Genomic DNA, 22,058 nt, shown 5'->3' on the forward strand with positions numbered 1-22,058 from the left:
TTTTTTTTAAATTTTTTTGGTCGAAAACTTAATAAGCAAGCAAAAATAATGGTACGCAGACTGATTATTTCATAAAATTTAGAGGACAAAATTCTATAAAACTCGTGGATATTTATTGCAAGCCACAACTGCCAATTAGAAATTCAGAAAAATATTACTATAAATAGAAATTAAGGAGTAAGATTCTCTTCCCTTCTGTTCCCATCATCTTACCTGATTGATTTTTGTCTTCTTCTAACTATTAAAAAATTAATACAAAATGTTGACGTGGTTTAACCGTAACCATTCAAATAGGAGAGGATGGAAGGGAAAGGAGATTAGGAAGGGAGAGAATCTTACTCCAGAAACCAACGCCTTCCCCTTTCTTTCTCTAAACTCTCCTTCCATCCTCTTCTGTGTTGCAACTCGGCCAACTCTCGACCGTTTGATCTTTCAACATTACAAATTTCATGGATCGCGAGAACAGATCTGCGGTGGATACATTTAAGTTTCTCCCACGCCGACTATTGATTTTTTTCTCTGCTTGGTTTTTTTTTTCGGGTCGTCCTCATGAAGAGCTTACATTTAAGTTTGGAAGAGACGAAGAAGAGGCATTGACATGGAGTTCTCGTGATTGCCCAACTGAGTAATCCATGAATGTCCAAAGGAGAGTGTTGCATGACATTTATGTCAATCCACTAATTGATGTAACTGTTAGGCCATTGATTTCTCCATATTGAATTAGGGGCATTTGTGTAGTTTTCCAAAATAGTCACACCACCTTATAAAGATGGTTACGTCTCACATTATAACACTACGAAATTCTCTAATAAGAATTCTCTGAATCTCTCTCAAATTATTTTATTCTACAACAGATATGATTTTTTTTGCCATGATAGCCACTTCACTATATAAAGGTGGCTATGCATGACTTGTTAATTCAAAATCATGTTAAAAAAAAAATCTTAATTATGTTCTTAAACTGGTAGATAACTCTGATTTCAAACATAATTTGATTTATCATAACATAATTCAGATATTCGGCACATTATTAGAAAGAAAAATACACTTATAATGAGTACACAATGAAAATTTTAGAGTGTCATTATGTTGACTCTAAAAATTACAAAACCTACGTGGTGCGCAGACCGAGTAACTAATAAGCTAACTACGTCATTCGGTCGAATGCGGGGCGTGCCAACTCGTCGGCCGAGCTTGGCCGAGGAGTAAAATTTGTTGATGTAGCTTTGAGTGCGTCGTTGACTTCTCTATCTTGCGATTGCGATCGAGGAAGGAACACTCTCGGTCTCTGGGTTCTACAGCCTGAAGACAAGGCTGCTAATTCTGCGGAGTTCACAAATCGTCGGAGCCCGATTCGGTCACTGTGATTATATTCGTAAGAGTATAAGCACGTCGAATCGAGACCAAACTATATGGGCACAGGTACTCGAACGTGATGTATGTCTTGATGGTGAACGTAGTTCGGCCGTCGGAATGCCAAACCCTGAAACTCACTTGTGAGTATCCAATCATAAAACCGCTCGGCGTCCAGTACGCCGAGTAATGCAACTCGTAACACCTGACTATGCCGAGAAGGCTAGCAAGGTGACCTCTGCCAACAAAGGTTCGAAAACCCCTCTCGGCCGAGACTTAGATAGATAATCGGTCGACCTCGACGCAGTGCTGTTTATCTAAACTGAAGGTGCTTCTCGGTCGGCTGATTCTGCGGCAGCAGTGTTGTTTATCCAAACTGAAGGTGCTCGCCGGGTGCTTCCACAGTGCTGTTTATCCAAACTGAAGGTGTGTCGGCAGGAAAAGAAAAGGAAAAATCTCAAGGTGTTTGAGAGGTTTTGCGCAGGGCAATTGTGTGCTGATTTTGAAGGGGCTCTTTCTGTTGCATGCTCTCTTGTATTTATAGTGCCCCATTCCTTGAAACCAATTCTGATTTGGATTGGGAGTCCTTGTCCCATTTCGCCTCTAACTCGAACAAACCTACTCCTACTGGGATTCTGAATTTTCCTTCTTTTCGAGACTCCATTCCTTGCCGGTCAAGAATCCTGGTCGCACCAGGACTTTCTCAACCTTTTCTATTTATCCGGACTACTTAGGATAGGATTTGGCCTATCCTGCCAGCTTGCCCGAGATTTATTATTCGGCCCATAGTATTTATCATCACCTTGGGCCGAGCACATCCTGCTGCTCGGCCCACCAATAATATTTTGGGCCCAAACACATTAACAACATTTTTTGCATAGGTAATGACTAGCTAACTACATCATGTCATAACCCATCTCAGCCCTTAAGGGCCAAAGGACAACACTATCTTGGGGATTAATTGGCGTAGGTGGACGGGAAGCCGTGGTCCGCGCTACCCTACATCAACTCTTTACCATACCATCACATGGTGGACTTCACGAAAAGGAAGGAGCCCAAATGCTTAGGGATGTTACTTTTTAGCCTTTTTTTGCGGCTGATTTGAACTCCTAAAATATGTCATTTGCCAAAAACTCTCAAATTAGAGACTATTTTGTCAAATTTTGGAGCTAATATTTGCCAAAGGCTAACGGTAGATGGGACCTAAGTTGGTAGGCCGATGCATTTTGTTTGTTATCTAAATGGTGGTGGAGCTGAGGCCCCCCACCCGCCCCTCCCCCCCCCCCCCCCCCCCCCCCTCTTTTTTCCCGGCACCCACATGACCTTCAATGATTCATTTTCGAATTGTGTCCTCGCAACTAACGTGGCCACAAGCAATTGCATACACACAATAATATCCAACTCAATGATTCCGACCTATTGAAGAAGTGCGCCCTTAACACCTCAAGCATTGTGCTCCAGCAACAGTACACAAAGCGGAATTATCAAAGATTCTCGGACCTCACCAATTCTCTTCACTAGGCCATCACATGGTGGGTTCTTTGAAAAAAAAAGAGCCTAAATGCATGGGGATATCACTTTATAGCCTATCTTGCAACTGATTTGAGCCTAGTAAATTGGTGATATTATGGATGAAAACTCAAATATATTATTTGTTTTATGACTTATGTGGGATCCTATTTTTCAACACACCCCCTCACAAGTGGCTCCACACGAGCTCACAAGAGGAACCAACTCCCACATTGAAAATTGGTCAAGTCATTATACGGAGCTAACACAACTTTTCGAAAGCCCAACTTAAAGAGACAAATTCGAGCCTAGTAAAAGCGAGCTCAGGACGTGTCGAAAAAATAGCTTGCTTCAACGAAAAAAAAAGCCACATATTACTAGGTGTTAGATCTTATCACAAATATATCGGTGATATTAGGATCCTATTCTCCAACACACAATTTTCCATACACTCGGACTCATTTTATTCTAGTATTTCCATCAAACTTCTCATCTAGGGTTTGCTAAAGAGTATTTAAACAAACTTTGAATAGTATTTCAGGGTGTTGACCGTGGCAAATATTAAGCTGATTTGTCAAATTTGGATCTAATATTTACCATAGGCTAATGCTAGACATGAGCCAAGTTAGTAGGTCATGCATTTTTGTTTGTTATCTGAATGGTGGTGGAGGTGAGCCCGCCCCCCACGCCCACATGACCTTCACTCGTTCATTTCGGATTCAACGGTCCCCGTAGATAACGTGGCCACAAGCAATTGCGCACACACGTACATATAAAAATCTCCAACTCTCGACTCTTGGGTACTCGTAACATCTACAATAAATAAATATTAAAAAGGAAAAATGAAAAGAGAGGAGTCAAGAGTTGTTACGACAAAGAGCTAGATTTAAAAGGGATTCAGATCCTCTGGATCTAAGGATTTTAAGCTTAGGGATTAATTGATCTTGCCGGTTAAAATTTGATCCAAATGCTACAAATAAGAGATTTCACTAAAAATTATAATAATTATAACTGTTGGATCAAATTTCAACGGATCAGACCAATTAATTCCTAGACTCAAGATCCTTAGATCCGGAGAGGATCTGGATCCATTCAAAAGTGGTTCCACGTGATTCAATCATTTTGCTGAATATTCATTTTGCCACAATGGGCCCATTCCTATCTATATGATTCCCGTAAGTACGCCGTCGTTTTTTTAATGAACGTGGTCGGTGGACCGACTTCTAGATATGATTGATCATAGCAAAGTTAAGATCCTCTCCTCATCTCAACTTTTCGGATCCTGCAAATCAACCAATTATGACCGTCCACAAGAAGATCATGTGGCCAGGAATCAACAAGAAGCAGCAGCCTTTCGCCCGTAAACCTCGAGGCCATATTGCAAAACGTGGTCGACGATGTCTCTCGGTGATGCCCGGCTACTTCTCTGGCGAAGGTCGTCGTCTAATCTGTGCCCATCGAGGCAAGTCGATGCCCGGCTGCTTCATAAACGGTACTGCATTAAGATCCATCGAGCCAAGTCGATGCCCAATTCCAAATTCGCTCAAGTGGATGGATCTGCGACCGCTGGGAAGGGGGAGAACGAAGTAGACGACCCCGTTTGCAGCGGGGTTGCTACTTGCTGATTGATTCGCAGGATCTGGACAATTAAGATTCAAAGAGGATTTTAGCCAGTCTTCATCATTCTCAATTTCTAAATTGTTAATTAACAATATAAAAAAAAATTGAGGTATTATCTGATTTCCTAATAATTTGTAAGCGGATGCTAATTTCTTATCTGAACTTTAATTTTAGTCAATTATCTTCTTGAACTCTTATAATTAACTAATTTTTTCTTGAATTTTAATTTTAAACGATTATCCCACCAAACTTTTATAATTGGCCTATGCACTTGTTTGGACCCAAATTTACACCATCGGTCTGTGCAATCAAGATCATTGAGTGAGCATAGCTCTCAACCGTCAGATGAAAAGTGAAGATAATTTTATTATTATTGAAAGATAATATTATGATTTTTATCATAATAATTATCGTTTAATAAATTATCTTGATATTTTCTTATACAGAATAATAAGATGCAAAGTAAGTTTCCGAGCAAGCAGTACAATTCAATTGGACTTGGGACTCCTATTATCAGATTGAGCAGCATGGTGATGGTGCATTAAGATGAGGTTTGGATAGTCAAGATGCATGGTTTTGGGATAATGTTGAAGTCAAGATAATGGTGCAAATTGGAATGTCATTGGTACATGGAATTTGGATGACAGAGATCCACGATATTTAAATATTATAACCAATATTTGGATTAGATTGGTGTTCTGCAAAGATGAAAGGAGCACACGACATTGACCCGAGAAATCTTGACTTTGAGGGATATTATCAAAAAGGTTCTTTATCACAATATCCTGACGCTGAGAGTTAGAATGGAACTGGAATACTTTATTTCAGTGGCTAAGCATTACAAAATCTATAAATAGAGGCAGTGGCAACGACAAAAGGGACCTCCAATTCAACACACAATTGCCCTGTGCAAAACCTCTCAAACCTCTTTAGATTTTTTTTTATTTTCTTTTTCCCGCCGACACATCTTTAGTTTGGATAAACAGCACTGTTGCCGTAGAATCAGCCGACCGAGGAGCACCTTCAGTTTGGATAAACAGCACTGCGTTGAGGCCGACTGGTTACCTATCAAAGTCTTGGTCGAGAGGGGTTTCCGAATCCTTATTGGCAGAGGTTATCTTATTAGCCTTATCGGCGAAGTAAGGTGTTACGAGTTACGACATTCGGCGCATTGAACGTCGAGTGATTTTATGATTGAATACTCATAAGTGAGTTTCAGAGTTCAGGATTCTGACGGCCGAACCACATTCACCATCAAGACATACATCACCTTTGAATACTTGTGTCCGTACAGTCTGGTGTCGATTCGACGTGCTTATACTCTCACGAATATAATCATTGTAATCGAATCCGGCGCCGACGATTTGTGAACTTCGCATAACTAGCAGCCTTGTCTTCAGGCTCGAGAATCCAAAGGCCGATATTTGTTCCTTCCTTGGCCGCAGTTGCAAGATAAAGAAGTCAGCAACGCGTTCAACGCAACATCAACAAATTTTACTCCTTGGCTGAGCTCGGCCGACGAGTTGGCATGCCCCGCATTCAACCGAACGACGTAGGTAGCTTATTAGTTACTTGGCATGCACACCACGTATGCTTTGTAATTTTTAAGGTCAACAGCACTCATAAACCCAAAAATTCACACAAAAAAAAATGTGTCCAAAGTGAACTAGCTGAAGAGAAGAAGAAGAAGGAACAATATATTGTTTACATTAAGAATAAAATAACTTTTTTTCAGTTATAAAATTAAAATTTTAAAAAGACATTAACCAATTATAAAAATTAAAGAAACCAAAAAAATAATGATTTAAATTAAAATTTATAGAGAAAAAATGACAGTTCTTTACAAATTTGAAAAAAAAATCGACATGCGCCTAAACAAAATTTGATGATTAAATCATCTCTAGGGGAAACCTAAGGCCATCTTCAATCGAAGAGTCTAGAGGGCTGAAAATAGCTCGAAAACCGTCTCCAACCGAGAGCTAGGCCAGCGGGCTGTGGAATCTGAGAGGGCCCCACCGAATCGGAGAGGGTTGAAGGGCTGGCTGCATGCAGCCAGCTAGCTAGCCCGGGGCTGGCCAGAATTCAAATCAATCGTGTCGGTTTTAACCGACAGGAATACATTCATATTATTTAGTATAAATGTATTACTGTCGGTTTGTATTCCTGTCGATTTTAACCGAGATGATTGATTTGAATATTTTTTTTTACAGTTTTATTATTACTTTTTATTTACGAATTTTTTTCTATAACTTCTATTTTTCATTTTTTTTAAATTCTATTTTTTCCCTATAACTTTTATTTTACAAAATTTGTAGTTTTTAACAAATTATTAAAAACATTTCTAGATTTTCATATTTGTTAAAAAAAATATTTAACAACATGAAACTTAAACAACATTTAAGTTGTAGTTTTTAAATAATAAATTATGTTTGTCCCTATGACCCTCAGTTGGAGGTGGTTTTTTGTGATAGGGCTAAAACAAGTCCTCTTACCCTTTGGCCCTCGGTTGGAGACAGAAGCAAGTATGGTCATGTACTGTTCATTAAAATATTAATATCTTGAAGAATCTTAGAAGGCCAGAGAGCTAAAACGAGTCTTTTGACCAATCATCGGTTGGAGATGGCCTAATAAACATTTGTTTTTTTTGTTTTTTTTGGGGGGTGGTGGTGGTGGTGGTGGTGGTGGTGGTGGTGGTTGGGTTTTGGGGGTGGTTTTTTGGGTCCACATACATGTTACTATCATGTGAAATTTGATCAGAGCATCATCACTTGTATATCTATCGACCGATTTACGATGTATTCCACACGCTATTTTTGTTCTTTTGGTCTGAAACTTAATAAGTAAGCAAACATAAAAGTAGGCAGACTGATTATTTCATACGTGGCAAAAATTCAGACGACAAAATTCTCTAAATCTCGTCGATATTTATTGCAAAACCAGAACCGCCAGAAATTCAGAAAAATAATACTATAAATAGAAACCAACGCTTTCTCCTCTCTTTCTCTGAACTCTCCTTCCGCCTCCTCCTTTGTGTTGCAGCTCGGCCAACTCTCGACCGTTCGATCTTTCAACATTACAAAATTCATGGATCATGAGAACGGAGCTGTGGCGGTGGAGATGCTATCCGATGATTTCGATCCCACGGCTGTGGTTGCGGAGCCTTTGCCTCCGGTTGTAACCAGCACCGACGACTGCGATCTCCTCGGAAAATTGGCCGAAGACCACAAAGGTAGTCGGGAGAAACAGATGGTTCTCGGCCGGAACGTGCACACCACGTGCCTCGCCGTGACGGAGCCCGAATCCAACGACGATTTCACTGGCGATAAGGAGGCGTACATGGCCAGTGTCCTCGCGCGCTACCGCAAAACCCTTATCGAGAGGACCAAGCACCATCTGGGTAAGCTTTTTTTTGTGCGTTTTTTCGATTGAAATTTGGAATCGAAGCAAAAATATTGAATCTGAATTGTGGGTTTTGATTGGAATTGGAAATGCAGGTTATCCGTACAATTTGGACTTCGACTATGGTGCTCTGACGCAGCTTCAGCATTTCTCCATCAACAATTTGGGCGATCCGTTTATCGAGAGCAACTACGGTGTCCATTCAAGGCAGTTCGAGGTCGGTGTTCTCGATTGGTTTGCTCGGTTGTGGGAGATTGAGAAGAATGAGTATTGGGGATACATCACCAATTGCGGCACGGAAGGCAATCTTCACGGAGTCTTAGTTGGGTATGTTAAGTGTTTGATTAATTGTTTGTGTGAATCTGCTCTTAATTTATCAGCACATATGCTAATGAGTAATGACGGAGCTAAAACAATTGGATGTGATGTATGATGCAATTGAATTCTTGCAGGAGAGAAGTATTTCCAGATGGGATTCTGTATGCTTCTCGAGAATCGCATTATTCGATATTTAAAGCTGCCAGAATGTATAGAATGGAATGCGAAAAGATTGATTGTCTGATCTCTGGTGAGATTGATTGTGCGGATTTTAAAACTAAACTTCTTGCTCACCAGGATAAACCCGCCATCATCAACGTTAATATTGGTATGTGTAAGATTTGAGACACGCATCGACACAAATTGAACTCAGCTGTATATTATGTGCACCTCTGTACTCCGATTGGTCGGTTGGTTTACTGAATTGCTTGAATTGCAGGAACAACTGTCAAAGGAGCTGTTGACGACCTGGATCTCGTCATACAGACCCTTGAAGAATGTGGATACAAGCAAGATCGTTTCTACATTCACTGCGACGGAGCATTATTTGGACTTATGATGCCTTTTGTCAAACGTGTATGTTTGTCATCTCATTTCAACTCTTGTTGTTGTGACTAGGAACATGTCTCTTATGCTTATTCCCTTTAATTCATTTGGTTCCAAGCTGTTTTGCGTTTCGTACAAAGTTGCTTATAATCTTTTGCGTTCCAAGCTGTTCCCCGTTGCAATTTTGTTGGGAATGCTTTTGATTTGGCTCTGGTTGATCTTGATTGTTTATAATCTCTTTTCATGTTTGGCTAGTTGAATGACACTGATATCTTTGATTGGATAGCATTAATTAATTAGCATAGTCTACTTTTAGTGAATCATCTTGTGACTTCTAGGATGAAACTTTTGATAAGTTCATGATGGATTAGAGTCCGCTTGTATTTAAAAAGCTAGTCTGAAATAGCTGTAGTAATATTTTGTTTTGCGTCCTAATTACGATATGCGCATATTTTTCTGTTATTGATCGATGCTTTCCCATTTCTCACTATGCTTGGTGATGGGCAGGCACCAAAAGTTTCGTTCAAGAAGCCCATTGGGAGTGTCAGCGTTTCTGGTCACAAGTTTGTTGGATGTCCAATGCCTTGTGGTGTTCAGATAACAAGGCTGGAGCACATTAATGCCCTTTCAAGGAATGTAGAATACCTAGCTTCGAGGGATGCCACAATCATGGGAAGCCGGAACGGTCATGCTCCAATTTTCTTATGGTACACGCTCAACAAAAAAGGTTACTCGGGGTTCCAAAAAGAGGTCCAGAGGTGTCTTAGAAATGCTCACTACCTGAAGGGCCGCCTTCGTGATGCTGGAATCAGTGCCATGCTGAATGAGCTAAGTAGCACAGTGGTGTTTGAGCGGCCTAAGGATGAAGAGTTTGTTCGTAGGTGGCAGTTGGCGTGCCAAGGAAATATTGCGCATGTTGTGGTGATGCCGAGTGTCAACATCGAAAAGTTGGACGATTTCTTGAGTGAACTAGTTGAAAAACGCTCAACTTGGTACGACGAGAAAGTTCAGCCTCCATGTATTGCTGCTGATGTAGGAACTGAGAATTGTTCCTGCGGGCAGCACAAGTGATTTTAAGTTTTCGCACTGAGCTGTTGTATTGTTGTTTTGATTTAACTTCTGGATCTCGTAGATTCTAGTGCTTTGTTCCGAAGGGTTTTCGCCCTTTGGCTCGTAGAATGCTAATCGATTCGTCGGATTTCTGTTCTTGCCTTAGAACGCTTTTGAAAATGAAAATTCCTGTATCAGGACACTGCTTTTGTTGTGAAAATGTCCACTTTTTTAAGGCCGTTAAAGAACTTCAAGGTGGCTCCAACTGGTTTCATTTCCTTTACATTCCCTTGTTACTTTTGTTTGGCGGATTATCTCACAGCATCAAATCTTAAGGTAAGAAACCAAATACTTAGGTCCCATCGGCATTTGCGTTTACAGTTCTTTCTCTGGTTGTTGGGGCTAATTGGGTGACACACCAAAATGATTGATGGTGAACAAACTCAGAGACCATTTTTATTGATTTCAAATATCAGGAAGCAAAGTGATGAGTTATGAAAAATCTCAAGGACCATTTTGGCTAAAAAACCCATTCAAATGTTTGCCATTACAATTTTATTGTGAAGTTTGTTAGCAGGATACCGCATGAACCAGTATTCTAGAAAGAATGGCTTGGTCTCTGGCTTTTGCAGATTTAGTTACAAACCATATTATTTGTGTTTAATTAAAAGGATTCGAATGAATGGGTATGGGTTAACAACCCCGCCCTTTGGTGATCCCAATCAGGTATTTCATACCCAAAATCAATTCAAGGCCCGCTTACTTGTTCATTAATTGATTCTTAGTAGATGTGCAAAATAATATGAATGAAAATGATATCCATTCCATACAAATTCATGTATTGTAAGTAAGCATGCACTGAATCGGCATTGGAATGGAATAATTAATGGTAATATTACTTAGAATAAATCACATATTGTACATCTTGTAAGGTTTTCGGAAGCTGGTTAATTTACTATTTTTATGTAATATCAGATTGTCCAAGTGTTGCGCCCAATGGCGCCTAATGTGCTTACACATTACTTAATGTATTGTTTACGTGGATTGTATGCTCACATTCTAACATAATATAACATACGCGGATTGTGTTGTGCATTACATGCTTTTTCTTTTTAGTCTTTACATTTAAACCATACCCAAAAGGAAAAGATTTGAAATGTAGGAACCAAGGTTCTAAAAAGCGCTAATAGGGCGTCGAGCAGGGTCCTAACGTCTAGACGTCTAGACGGGCCCATGCAGTTTTTTTTTAATTTGAATTAAATTTATTAAATAACATAAATGAATGCATACTTATACTTAAAAAAGTACATAATTGTATTAGGAACATGAATTTCAAATAAAATGACATATATTAAAACATACTGAAAACATGGCTAACAAGTATATAATGAGTGTTCATCCAAATATTTAACAAGTCTCATTCTACACTCCTCACAAGTGTAACAATCTGTATTAAAAATTATGTGTAAGTTTATGAAATTACCCCTATTGACGAAATGGTTTATTCTTTTTCGTTGATGTTCATGCTTTGACGTGTGGGACCGACCTCAACTCGGCCATAGTTCTTTTTTTTTTCCACTCCCGTGACATCTCTCGAGAACACTCCTCTCCCTCTCTCCCTCTCTCTCTCTCTCTCTCCCACCTAGCTCGACACTTTTCTCTCAGCTCACTCATTCTCTTTTCTCAAACCAATCCGAGACCATCAAGCCTCAAGAGGCCAACTTCACCCCAGAGCATCACTCCATATCCTCCATCTCGTCCCTATCAACTTTGTAGTAATACGCATTTCTTCGGCAACTCAACTTGGAATCCGACGAAACAGAGGTGAGTTCGATGTGTTTAGGTTGTTTGGGTGATTTTTTTAGTTTAAAATCGAAGGTTTTAACCTTGTCCGTGGATGCTTTTCTATCCCCAGTTTTTCCAGCGAAACTCGCCGGCTTACAAGCTAATTTCTGGCCAGTTCCAACCACGGTTAGCCCTCAAGTTGGTAAATCCTTGTTCTCCTCTTCCTTAGCTTCACTTTGTTTTATTTTTAATCATTGGAAATGGTGGAGATTTGACCCCAAAACGGAGCTGGGGAAGTTTCCTGGCCAAAATCTTTAAATTCCAGTTTTCTCCTTCGTTGGGTCCGATGACCCGTGAGCCCAATTGGGTTGACCCAACTTGTAACTCAAATCCTGGCCCAAGTCCAATCTGTTATCCAACCCAAAATCCAACCTATTACCCGGCCCAAAGCCTTGGCTTAATAACCCCAACCTGGTCCAACCTATCAGACCCATAACCCAGATTCGACCCAAATCTGACCCGACCAGAGTCTGATACCCAGTTTCATGGTCAGGGCGTGGGCAGTTCGTGGCCGCTGCCCTGGCTAGCAAGTGGAGTACACGCGCCTTCGCCGATGTTCACGATGGCGTCGGTGACTTTTCCAACCAACTTCTAGTGACCCATCTCGGCGGATGGCTTTTCGAGTCGCCACCCTGTGGCGCGCATGGAGGAACTTGATGTCCCTCCTTAAGTTTTTCGATGTGTCGAATCCAAATTCGCTGTCCGTTTTTCTAAATTCTATCGTTCTGGTAGAGTTTTATTAATTGGTCTCTAATTGTGGTTAGGTGCATTGGTATCCTTCCTCATTCGAGCGACGTCTCGATAGCGGAATAACTGTGAGTGGACTCCTTCTCAAATGAATATTTTATAAATCTTAGGATTGCATGCATATCACCATGTTTTAAAGTATGTTTTACGGATTTCCATATTTTTGGTTTGCAGAGAATTTATGATTTATTTAAATTACCTTATGAAATATTTATGATTTATTGAATTTACATTCTACTAAAGATTATGAATTATTGGATTCATATGTAAAATTCGGTGGATTTACTAATATGAATTAGCATGGATTTATTTGATGAGGTTTTTAGCTTTTGAGCTCTGGTGTTTTGGCATGAGTTTTTGAGATATGTTTTCAGTGATTATCTAGTGGGTTATCATATGGCACATACACACAACACATGTATGTAGTCTATGGCCATAGGACACAATTGATGATAGTTATGTTATACCCCTAGCTTTATTGGCGAACCAGTGTTGGACAGCTACACTAGCCACGGCTAGTGTCATTGTGTTATGCTACATATAAATATATTTCTTCTCTGGCGTAACCCAGAGTTGTACAATTTCACATTCGGGTGATGGGGCCTACCATGTTTCTTCACTAGCGTGACCCAGTGTCGTACAACTTCACCTTCGGGTGATGGACAAGTACTACCTTTGGGCGACTATGATACCCCTCGAGAGTACAGTATTGATGAGATTTATGGATTTGCCTTTGGGCGACGATAGCACCATTTTTAAGCATTGTTTTTCTCGTACTTGTTTTTACGAATGATTTCATGGCATCCTAGAGTTTTCAAAAAATTTACTATATGTAGTATTATATGTTTTCAAAACAGGGAGTTAGTATGTTCTTAAATAAAACGGTTTTCTTATTATTAGTATTATTATTATAAACTTTGGTCTACTCACTTTTTTGTTTTGCGCCCCCTTCAGGAGTTTGAATCGAGGTATTCAATTCCAGCGTCAGGGCACCTTTACGTAGGTATCTACGAGTCTTTTCAGCGTAGGATCCACTCCTTTATTCATATGTTTTATTTTAATTCTTTCATATATTCCTTGATTAGTTGTATGCTCTGAACATATTTTCGCATCGACATATTTCTTTCTAATTACCTATCTTATTGTATGCATGTTTAAAATGGCTTCGTCACCCTCGAGTATCGGCCAACACATGCCCATCCTGGTATTTGGGGATATCGATGTTGAAGTGTGTCAACAAGTGTATTTTTCTTTCTAGTTATAAAAAGTTTGGAGTGCCAAATGAGATTTTAGGAGTGCTAATAACAATTCTCTTTATTTATTTATGAAATAATATGATTACACACTAAATTTTATTATTGCCCTAACTTTTGCTACCCAAGAAAGGAAGTTGCTAGCCCATGTGGTGGATGTAGTTCCATTTTACAGATAATTGGAGATGAAATTTCTTATTAGGGCTTCAAATATAATAGCCTCAAGGAGGATAGAGCCCTCATTGTGGATGCTCTTACCAAAAGCATATTATAAGTCTAAAGATATTATTATAAGTTATAATGACTATTCACAGTTAGAGTATTTATATGCTTACGTGAGGTTGTAATTAGTAAATTGTGTGGGAACAGGATTTTCAGATAATCGGACCAAGGGGGAAGCTGCGAAGATCGACCTTAGAGGGATTAGCAGAGCTTTAGAAAGGCTAGCCTAGATCAAATTCTAGACCCTCAGCCTTACACGATTAGATCAATACTTTTCTAATAACCTACATGGTCTGATTACTAAATGTATTATCGAAACAAGTCAATCTAATAAGCACCGAAACAATAGATAAGGTCCGCTTGTATAGAGAATGACCTACTTGCCCCTCAAAAAACGTATCTATGACCATATTCTAATTAATAGAGAATTTTGAGAACTCCTATTGTCATGGGAATTGGTATTTGCATCCAAGTAATCACTAACCTAATATGAAAGGATCTTCTTCTAGATTTCCTATTAGGATTCTCTCAACTTTGAATACATTCCGTCTTCACAAGGGCTCTTATTGAATGCTAGAAATACGTCTTGTTAGAGCTTAAAGAGAGGATCTCGAATCGTCTAAGGTATCTCGAGATCCCATGCATCTCATTCAATGCATGGGTTGCGATAGAGGGATTCAAAATCAACGAGATTTCACTAGAATCTCACAAAACTCATCAAGATTTCGACTATAATATCGGGTTTCATCTTCAAATACGACGTAGTTGTCATTGGGGACGACTGCAAATCGTCGAGGTGGCTACAATGCGTCCTTGGACGACTTCAGGTAGTCGCAGACCGAAGTAGACGAAGAGATCGACGAAGAAGGGACGACATCAAAATGATGTTCTGTTGATTTCTGCTGGGTTTGGACATATGTTCGGCTTGGTGGCTCACATGGCTTCAGGCCGTGGCTCGGGGCGTCTGCAGGTCGCTAATCATGCGATTATGGTTTTATATAATTCATTTTCTTCTTTTTTCTTTGCTTATTCACACAGATTCAGTTCACCACAATTATTACAGCAATATAATAATACAAATGCGAATAATAATTTAGTAGATATATAATTTTGTAAACGAAAATTAGGGTTCATACTCAATTGTGAATGTTTCATGCAACTGGACTGAAAAAAAAAATATCGATGTTTAGATTGAGTTGTAGAAGAACTTGGATTGCGGATGGTGAGTCTTGTGAATGGGTTTGTAGCAAAATAACCTTAAGTTCCTTAGCATGTGTCATGAGCGTGTTAATAACGTGGTGCGACCTATTTTACTGAAGGGAGAGAGAGTGGTGTGACCTATTTTATTGAGAAAGATAGCGGCAGACAGGGATAGAGGAGAGCTTGAGGAATTTTATGTATTATTCCTCATGGCTAGTGCCTTTATTTATAGTAAACTTGAATGATTAGATCTTCTAATATCCTAAATACAATCTAATAGAAATCTATATAATCGCAAATGTACAATAATTAATATCAAACCATAATTATAAGAAATAAACAAAACAATAAATTCTTTTTAAATTAAGAATTCATATATCGATAAACAAATAAAGTATTGATTCATTGATGTAATAATCTCTCTAAACTGATATTTTTCTTAGTCTCTAGAGTATTCATTTATAGAAGTTTTACTGTGTCCAAGAGCGGATTTGTATTGGGATCAAGGTAGTTCCAAGACTACTCGGAAATCAAGAAACAAACATGTGAAAGTCCTCCAGTGATTCTCTGAATATTTGGTACAAATTTCTTTTGTACCCATCAACTGTTTAATGTAATGCCTAGTAGACATATTTCGGATGCATTCGACAAGTTTCTTTGACAACACTCGATAAATGCTCTCGATAGCACTCATCATATTGCTTTAGCAAACGTTAACATATGCACATCATGATTCGGCAAACGACAATAAGCTTACCAAGTGTTCGTTGAACTACCTCCATGGATAAAACCTGAACTTTGTATGTTTCTATTTAAAAATCATGGACCTTTACTATTTAAACCCCTCGAAGTTCAAATCATAAATTCGCCACTAAATGTGTCTATATATTGTGCAATATTTTTTTTATACAAGCGAGATTCTATCTACATTAAAGATAGGATAGTGGGTTTAGACTCAAAATACAGTAAGTTGAGTAGAAATACCCTAATCACTAGGATAATTTACCAATGACTTCTTATTTTATTTTACTTTGTACAAACAATATTTTAAAAGGAGAAGTCAAACCTAGAACTCAGTTAGAAAGGAACATAAGCTACTACTATATATATATGATATAACACACTATTCTATCTTTGATTTTTGTTATAATAATTGTTTTCTTGTCCAGTAGTATGTGTACATAATACAACATACTTAATTATATAATTGGATTTATGTTAATGAAATATAAAATAGGTCCTATCCAATGGAAGAAGGGTTGAACATGTCATGCGCACCTAACTTGCATGTGATATTTCTTAATATAATGGACTTAATACACATTATAATGACTCAAATGATTCTTTAGTCATCAACTAACACAAATAATTTCATTCATTGACAAGACACGCCAATTATTATCCTTCTTGTGACACAACAAATCTAAGTTTTCAGACTCCACTCAAGTGATAGTGATAATCATCATCCTATTTATCACTGTTAAACGAGTTTAAATTTTGAGATTTATATCATTTCGAGATCTGTGTAGTGAATAGACACAAATCTCACTATACTCATTAAGTGATAATAAATAGGGTAGTGAGCACTATCATCACATGAGGGTAGTAAGCAAAAATGCATCGATCGTACGTAGAACATATTCTCAGGTTCGGCTGTTGAGAGTTGTCCCACATCGATGAGGGGACAAGTTTTCTATGTACTTATATGGTCTTGGCTACTCCCTATATTGCCAATTGGTTTTAAGTGGAACCCCAATTTCATCACCGGCCGCCAAGACTCCATCAGCAATACAACCAAACCCAAAACCCTCCCTGCACTTATGGCCCATCCGCCCCACCCTTCGATCCCACCGCCACTTTTGGACGCAGTCCGACCGGGCTAAGAGAAGAATCGCTCCATACACAAGGTGTTTTGGTTCCATCCCGACCCGGCATATGACAGTGGCAGTATCGAAACAAATTATACGTCATAATGCGGTTCCACGCATGTATGGGAAATTTATTCTCAAGGGGCGACAAAATGAGATAAGAGTCGCCACTTGTAAGCGCTTCTAGAAGTGACAAGCTTGAAAATTGGAAATGTAAACCCAAAGAAGAGAGAAGAAAACAAAACCATTAAACAACAATTTCCGAATCAATCATGACAGAAAGAAGACAGATTGACATTCCTTAGCAAAAGGGGCCAACACAATATTTGATGTTACGACAGCTGCATAGCCAACCGTTCAAACCCTAGAGGTTGCTGTTCGACAAGCACAACGACGGTAAATAGGTGCACCGGTAAGATTTGGACTCGAAAATGATATTCTAATCTGCTAGAATAGTTTTAAATTAACTGATACAGGGAACTGTGGGGTTCTGTGTGTACTGGTGTGCGCAGCAATCTTCACAGCCTTTAGTCCCGTACCACATACATATACATGATCTGTATGTATGTAGTATGTACATGAAGCTATCTGATGAGATTCACTACCCTCCTCTAATTCGAAAAACATTATGAAATACCTAAACTGTGGTTAATGACTTCTTGGAGAGCTTCTATGCCCTCCCGTTGAAGTCCATGTAGCTCGGGTGAGCCTGCCCACTGGCGACGCCCTGGTTGTGATGCTGCCGGTGCTGGGTCTGGTTCTGGTGGAGCTGGGTCTGACCATACTGAGGGGGGAGCCCTCCGTAGAAAGGGTTTCCATTCCCAGCCCCGGGTAGGATTTGGTTGGCTTCAATCTTAAGCCGCTGCGCTTCCTCCTTAAGTTTCTCACTCAAGGCTGTAGGCGTAAAATAAAGCAAATGGCAACTATAACATAATTTTAAAAGAACAGACGGTTATAATTTAGCACAAACGTATGAAAATAAACTCATACCATCTCTAAGCTGTGATTGTTGCTCCAGAGCCTGTAGGCGAAGTTTGAGCTCCTTATTCTCAGCGGTTATGACAGTAGTGTCTCTCTGCACCATAGATAAGTTGTATAAGCATGACGAGAATGTTTTGCATTGTGATTGTAACCTTTGCTTTATTTGTCTTTCTAGTTAAGTTTTGTGGCGACTCCAACATTCAACCAACATACACAACATGATAAACTGTGGTTTTAAGGTTGTAGCGGCAAACTACTAAAGCTCGTGAAGAAATTAAATCAGTTATGACTATTTACAAAATTGACAAGGGATGGAAGTAGGATATAATAAGAGGCTATTTTTAGAAACATTGAATACCTAACCTTAATAACCAACCAATTACTAAAGGGCAGAGACATGAAATATGCAGTCATGTGGCACATCCGAAATGTTTGCAAAGTCGATATAAATAGTTTCCGTAACAAAAGAATACAGCACATGTAAATAGTAGAGACAATGTAAAACGTAAGATGTACCAGCTTTTATACAATGGAAAATTAAGCAATAACAGATACACATTCCATCATTTAGACAACTGCAGAAACATGCATATCAATTACTGCGCCTTCAGGAACTATGGTGACAATGCGTAATTTGTTGAAGAATATATAATTCGAGAAAATGTCGAATTTGGGCATCTTGGTTAGTAACCTTTCTCACTGCTAAATAGACCGATAAGGATGCCATTATAATGTGAAGTGTTAAACTAAAAACCTTCGTCTATATTAGGGAAAAGAAAAAAAAAATTACATTGTTATCAGATCTGATTCTCCGACTAAAATCCTAAACTGAGACATCTGAATTCCCTGAACTATGTGCTATACAAACTTACTGTGTGTTGCAAGGACATATACTATTAAGTTAAAACTAGGGTCACACAACAAAGTCCCTTTAGAAACATCTTGGTTTTAAACTCTGCCAAAAAGCAAGAGTCCAAAATCAGACAATGACCCTCAGCAAACTTGTTTGGTTTTTTTTCCTAATCAAACAAATTAAGAAAAACATACAATGACATCTACGAGGGCTCAAATTTGATTGTAACTTTTGACTCTTCAATTCTCCTTGACTAGTATGCATCTATTACTGCATTCATGGTTCAGTAGCATGTCATTGGCGTCAAAGTTTCTGAAGTTCCTGGAACCTACTTTCTAATATTAAAGCTTGAATCATTTAAGAAACCTACTACCAAGGAAGCCTGCATCGTCTAATATAGAGGCCTGCTGGGTCTGGATATGACTTGCATAGAGCTCACTAGTCAAAAAGACATACGGAGAAAGTGGCCAATGCACTTATTCCCAACTCGATTAATGTACCACAAGAACTCGGGTTTACGGTAAATACACACTCCAAATGTTTAACGACCTTCAACAAGAAAGTGAATCCTGGTTTAAACTTTAAAGTACAGTATTTGTTGTAGGTTATAACACCTTTTCCCCCTTAACAATGTGTCCCCATTTACATCCTTCTAAATATGTAGCCGGATCTGTTTTGGATACACCAAAATATAATGTAATCAGATGCAGACACCCAAAAAGAGATAGAACCCAAAAAAGATTGAAAACCGCAGCAATGCCTTACGCAAATAGTTAGCATGTAACGATGGTTTTTGTAGATGATTCTTCATACCATGAACATATGATTAAAACCACGTTACTTTGCATGTTAGGATTAAGCATGTCAAACTTAGGGTTTATTTTGGAAAGATAACTACACAGAAACATGCAACGACGTAGATTTACAAAAGCGAATTATCACCACTGAAACTCGAACAACACACATTATTGTTGTGTACTGTGTAAGTGTACGTTTCCTTCTTGGGTTGTTAATGGAAGTTCAAAATCATACCAAAATAAGGATCGTAATCAAAGTTAAACTATCACTTAAATAAAGTACATTCTAAACACAATAACGGCACATTTTCCTATCCTGGATCATTAAAAAATCACGGCAAAAATTTTCAAACCAAACCACGCACATCAATAAACAAATAACTTCATGACGATCCTCACAAAGCAGAGAATACCATATTTGTAATGAAAATGCATGAAACGTCCTAACAAGCCAAGTTGCGGGTTCCATTGGTTTAGCATGTAATACCAAAAAATCTAGCCCAAATGATACTTCTAATTCTACAAAGCTACAAAAGTCAAGGTCTTAGGTAATATACCTGTAAAAGGGTGACCTGGGCGGAGAGCGTGGTCGCCTCGGTCTGAAGAGTCTGCACCTTCCTCTCCAGCTCATTCGCATACTTCACCTTCCTCTCCTTCGACCTCGCAGCGGATTGCCTATTAGCTAAAATCCTACAAAACCACAAAATTAAAAATTAAAAAACAACCCTCAATTTCTCATTCAATCAAATAATATCCACAAAGATAACCCAAAATATAAAAACACGCACAAAAAACAAATAAAAAAACGCAAATCTTTCTTTCCTAACACAAACTTCAACCACAAAACTATGTTAAGACTAAGAGAGACCAAAATAATTCACAAAACTTAAGCAAAAAAATCCCATTTTCCATATCAAATAAGATGTAATTCCCCTCAGTTTAATTACATTAATTCGATTGCAAACAATTTGATCGAAATTTGCAGAAGAAAAAACCTGCAAAAAATAACACCAGTAGCGAAGAAAAGGAGCAACCTTTTAGCTCTCTTAGGGTCAGTCAGAGAGAGCTCAGCAAGTCTCTCAGGAGCTATGGACTTCTTGAAGCCGTTCAGGGTGATCACCGACGAGTCCGCCTCGATAGACGAGCCGTCCATCGAGATGCTGTGCCTGTGGGATCGAGACCTCTGCCCCCCAGTCACTTCCCTGCCGGAATCCCCCAGGCCCAGGCCGTCGAAAAAGTCAGAATCGACGGAGAGGCTCCGGAGGTGGGCAGCGGTGGCCGTGGAGCCGGAGGAAGCGGTGGGCTTGGGGGTGGAGGAGAAGGGGTTGGGTGGTTGGCCCCCCGAGGAGTCGTCGGACTCGAGAAACATGGCGATGTTGTCGCTGTCGCTGCCACGTGGCGGGAGGTTGGGGGAGGCGAGGCAGGAGAGGTCGAGGTCGGAAGGGTCGAAGAGGAGGAGGTCGTCGAAGTTGGGGGTGCGGAAGGATGTGTCGGAGTGAGCCCGGCGGTGGTGGGACCCGCGCTGAGGGGTCTCCGACATCTGCTCCATGTCATTGAATGCCGGGAAGGGTCCGGCAGCAGCGCCGAAGTTGTTGTTGACGTTGTTGGAATCCATTTTTTTGTCTTTCCGTCTGTTTTTTTTTTGTTCCGTTGGTGGTGGTGAGTGGCTGTGGAGGGCGGTGATTGATAGTGGTGACGCCTGGTGGTCAGGTGATTAATGTTTATTGACAAGAGTTTAGGTTGTCGAAAGCAACGGGGAGAGAGAGAGAAGTGCTTTTGGTTTTGGTCTTGGGAACTGGGTAAGCAGGTATGACTTGAAGAAGCAGCTGCTGAGCCGTGAGTGGAGAGAAAGGGGACATTTCAGTCCTATTTATATCGTACATATACGATGAAAGGGTGTTATTTGAGAAAGAAGTTGAAGTTGTGTCCTTCAACTGCAAATATTCTTGTACTTTTTTTTGTCCAACAAAGGTTGTTGAACTTTCGCAAATAGCACCTACCATACTATTATTATTCCTAACGATAAATAGTTTGTTTTTATGTGCTTTTAAAATTACTGAAAACACTTTCGGTAAAAATATTTTTAAAATCAATCTTTAGTAAAAATGTAAGTAAATCCTAAAAAATCACTTAAAGTTCTTCCTGAAAAAAACACATAATTGGTACTTCTTGAAAAAAAAACATTTTAAGTGATTTTGGAATCCAAAAACATTTTCTCTAAAAGCACTTTCAATCATTTTAAAAGCACATCTAAACGAACAAAAAATTACTCTCATTTGGCAAGGAGTATTTTTTCGATAATTATACTAATGACATTCTACTTTAAACTAATTTAATCTGTATGAAAAAGGGAATTCAGGCGCAAAAAAAAACTATATATGTTATAGTAAATGTGGCTACATCCACGTGTGTTCAATATTTGTTGAGATATATACTAACATTTGAGTCCAACGAAAATCTAGCACGTGGAGTGAGCAATCCATAATTGTAACTAATC

General features: G+C 39.2%; 2 protein-coding genes and 1 long non-coding RNA gene across 3 annotated transcripts; 2 read left to right on the forward strand and 1 right to left on the reverse strand.

Annotated features, from left to right (window-relative positions):
* The first annotated feature begins 7,137 nt into the window (after positions 1–7,137).
* LOC137728791 (serine decarboxylase) lies at positions 7,138–10,015 on the forward strand. The gene is made up of 5 exons (XM_068467556.2): positions 7,138–7,879; positions 7,977–8,208; positions 8,334–8,527; positions 8,639–8,775; positions 9,253–10,015. Exons 1-5 carry the CDS (start codon positions 7,567–7,569, stop codon positions 9,814–9,816), a joined length of 1,440 nt encoding a protein of 479 aa, XP_068323657.1. The 5' UTR covers positions 7,138–7,566; the 3' UTR covers positions 9,817–10,015.
* Positions 10,016–11,379: 1,364 nt separating this feature from the next.
* On the forward strand, positions 11,380–13,737 carry LOC137727260 (uncharacterized). Its single transcript, XR_011067776.2, has 4 exons — positions 11,380–11,619; positions 11,711–11,782; positions 12,405–12,455; positions 13,342–13,737. It is a non-coding gene; the product is annotated as an uncharacterized LOC137727260 (long non-coding RNA).
* A 3,466-nt stretch (positions 13,738–17,203) lies between these two features.
* On the reverse strand, positions 17,204–21,404 carry LOC137729529 (transcription factor VIP1-like). Its single transcript, XM_068468503.2, has 4 exons — positions 20,596–21,404; positions 20,119–20,251; positions 17,921–18,005; positions 17,204–17,824 (listed from the first exon to the last, which is right to left on the reverse strand). Exons 1-4 carry the CDS (start codon positions 21,174–21,176, stop codon positions 17,601–17,603), a joined length of 1,023 nt encoding a protein of 340 aa, XP_068324604.1. The 5' UTR covers positions 21,177–21,404; the 3' UTR covers positions 17,204–17,600.
* Positions 21,405–22,058: the final 654 nt, after the last annotated feature.

Source organism: Pyrus communis, chromosome 10, assembly GCF_041283825.1.
Source record: "Pyrus communis isolate YQ-2024b chromosome 10, ASM4128382v1, whole genome shotgun sequence".
NCBI classification, from domain to species: domain Eukaryota; kingdom Viridiplantae; phylum Streptophyta; class Magnoliopsida; order Rosales; family Rosaceae; genus Pyrus; species Pyrus communis.

Coding starts and splice junctions, on each gene's coding strand:
- LOC137728791 (XM_068467556.2), top strand. CDS start 7,567: ATGGATCATGAGAACGGAGCTGTGGCGGTGGAGATGCTATCCGATGAT. Junction 7,880..7,976: donor GAGGACCAAGCACCATCTGG/GTAAGCTTTTTT, acceptor TTGGAAATGCAG/GTTATCCGTACAATTTGGAC. Junction 8,776..9,252: donor TGATGCCTTTTGTCAAACGT/GTATGTTTGTCA, acceptor GGTGATGGGCAG/GCACCAAAAGTTTCGTTCAA.
- LOC137729529 (XM_068468503.2), bottom strand. CDS start 21,176: ATGGATTCCAACAACGTCAACAACAACTTCGGCGCTGCTGCCGGACCC. Junction 20,252..20,595: donor GACCCTAAGAGAGCTAAAAG/GTTGCTCCTTTT, acceptor GTGGTTTTGTAG/GATTTTAGCTAATAGGCAAT. Junction 18,006..20,118: donor CCCAGGTCACCCTTTTACAG/GTATATTACCTA, acceptor TCTATGGTGCAG/AGAGACACTACTGTCATAAC.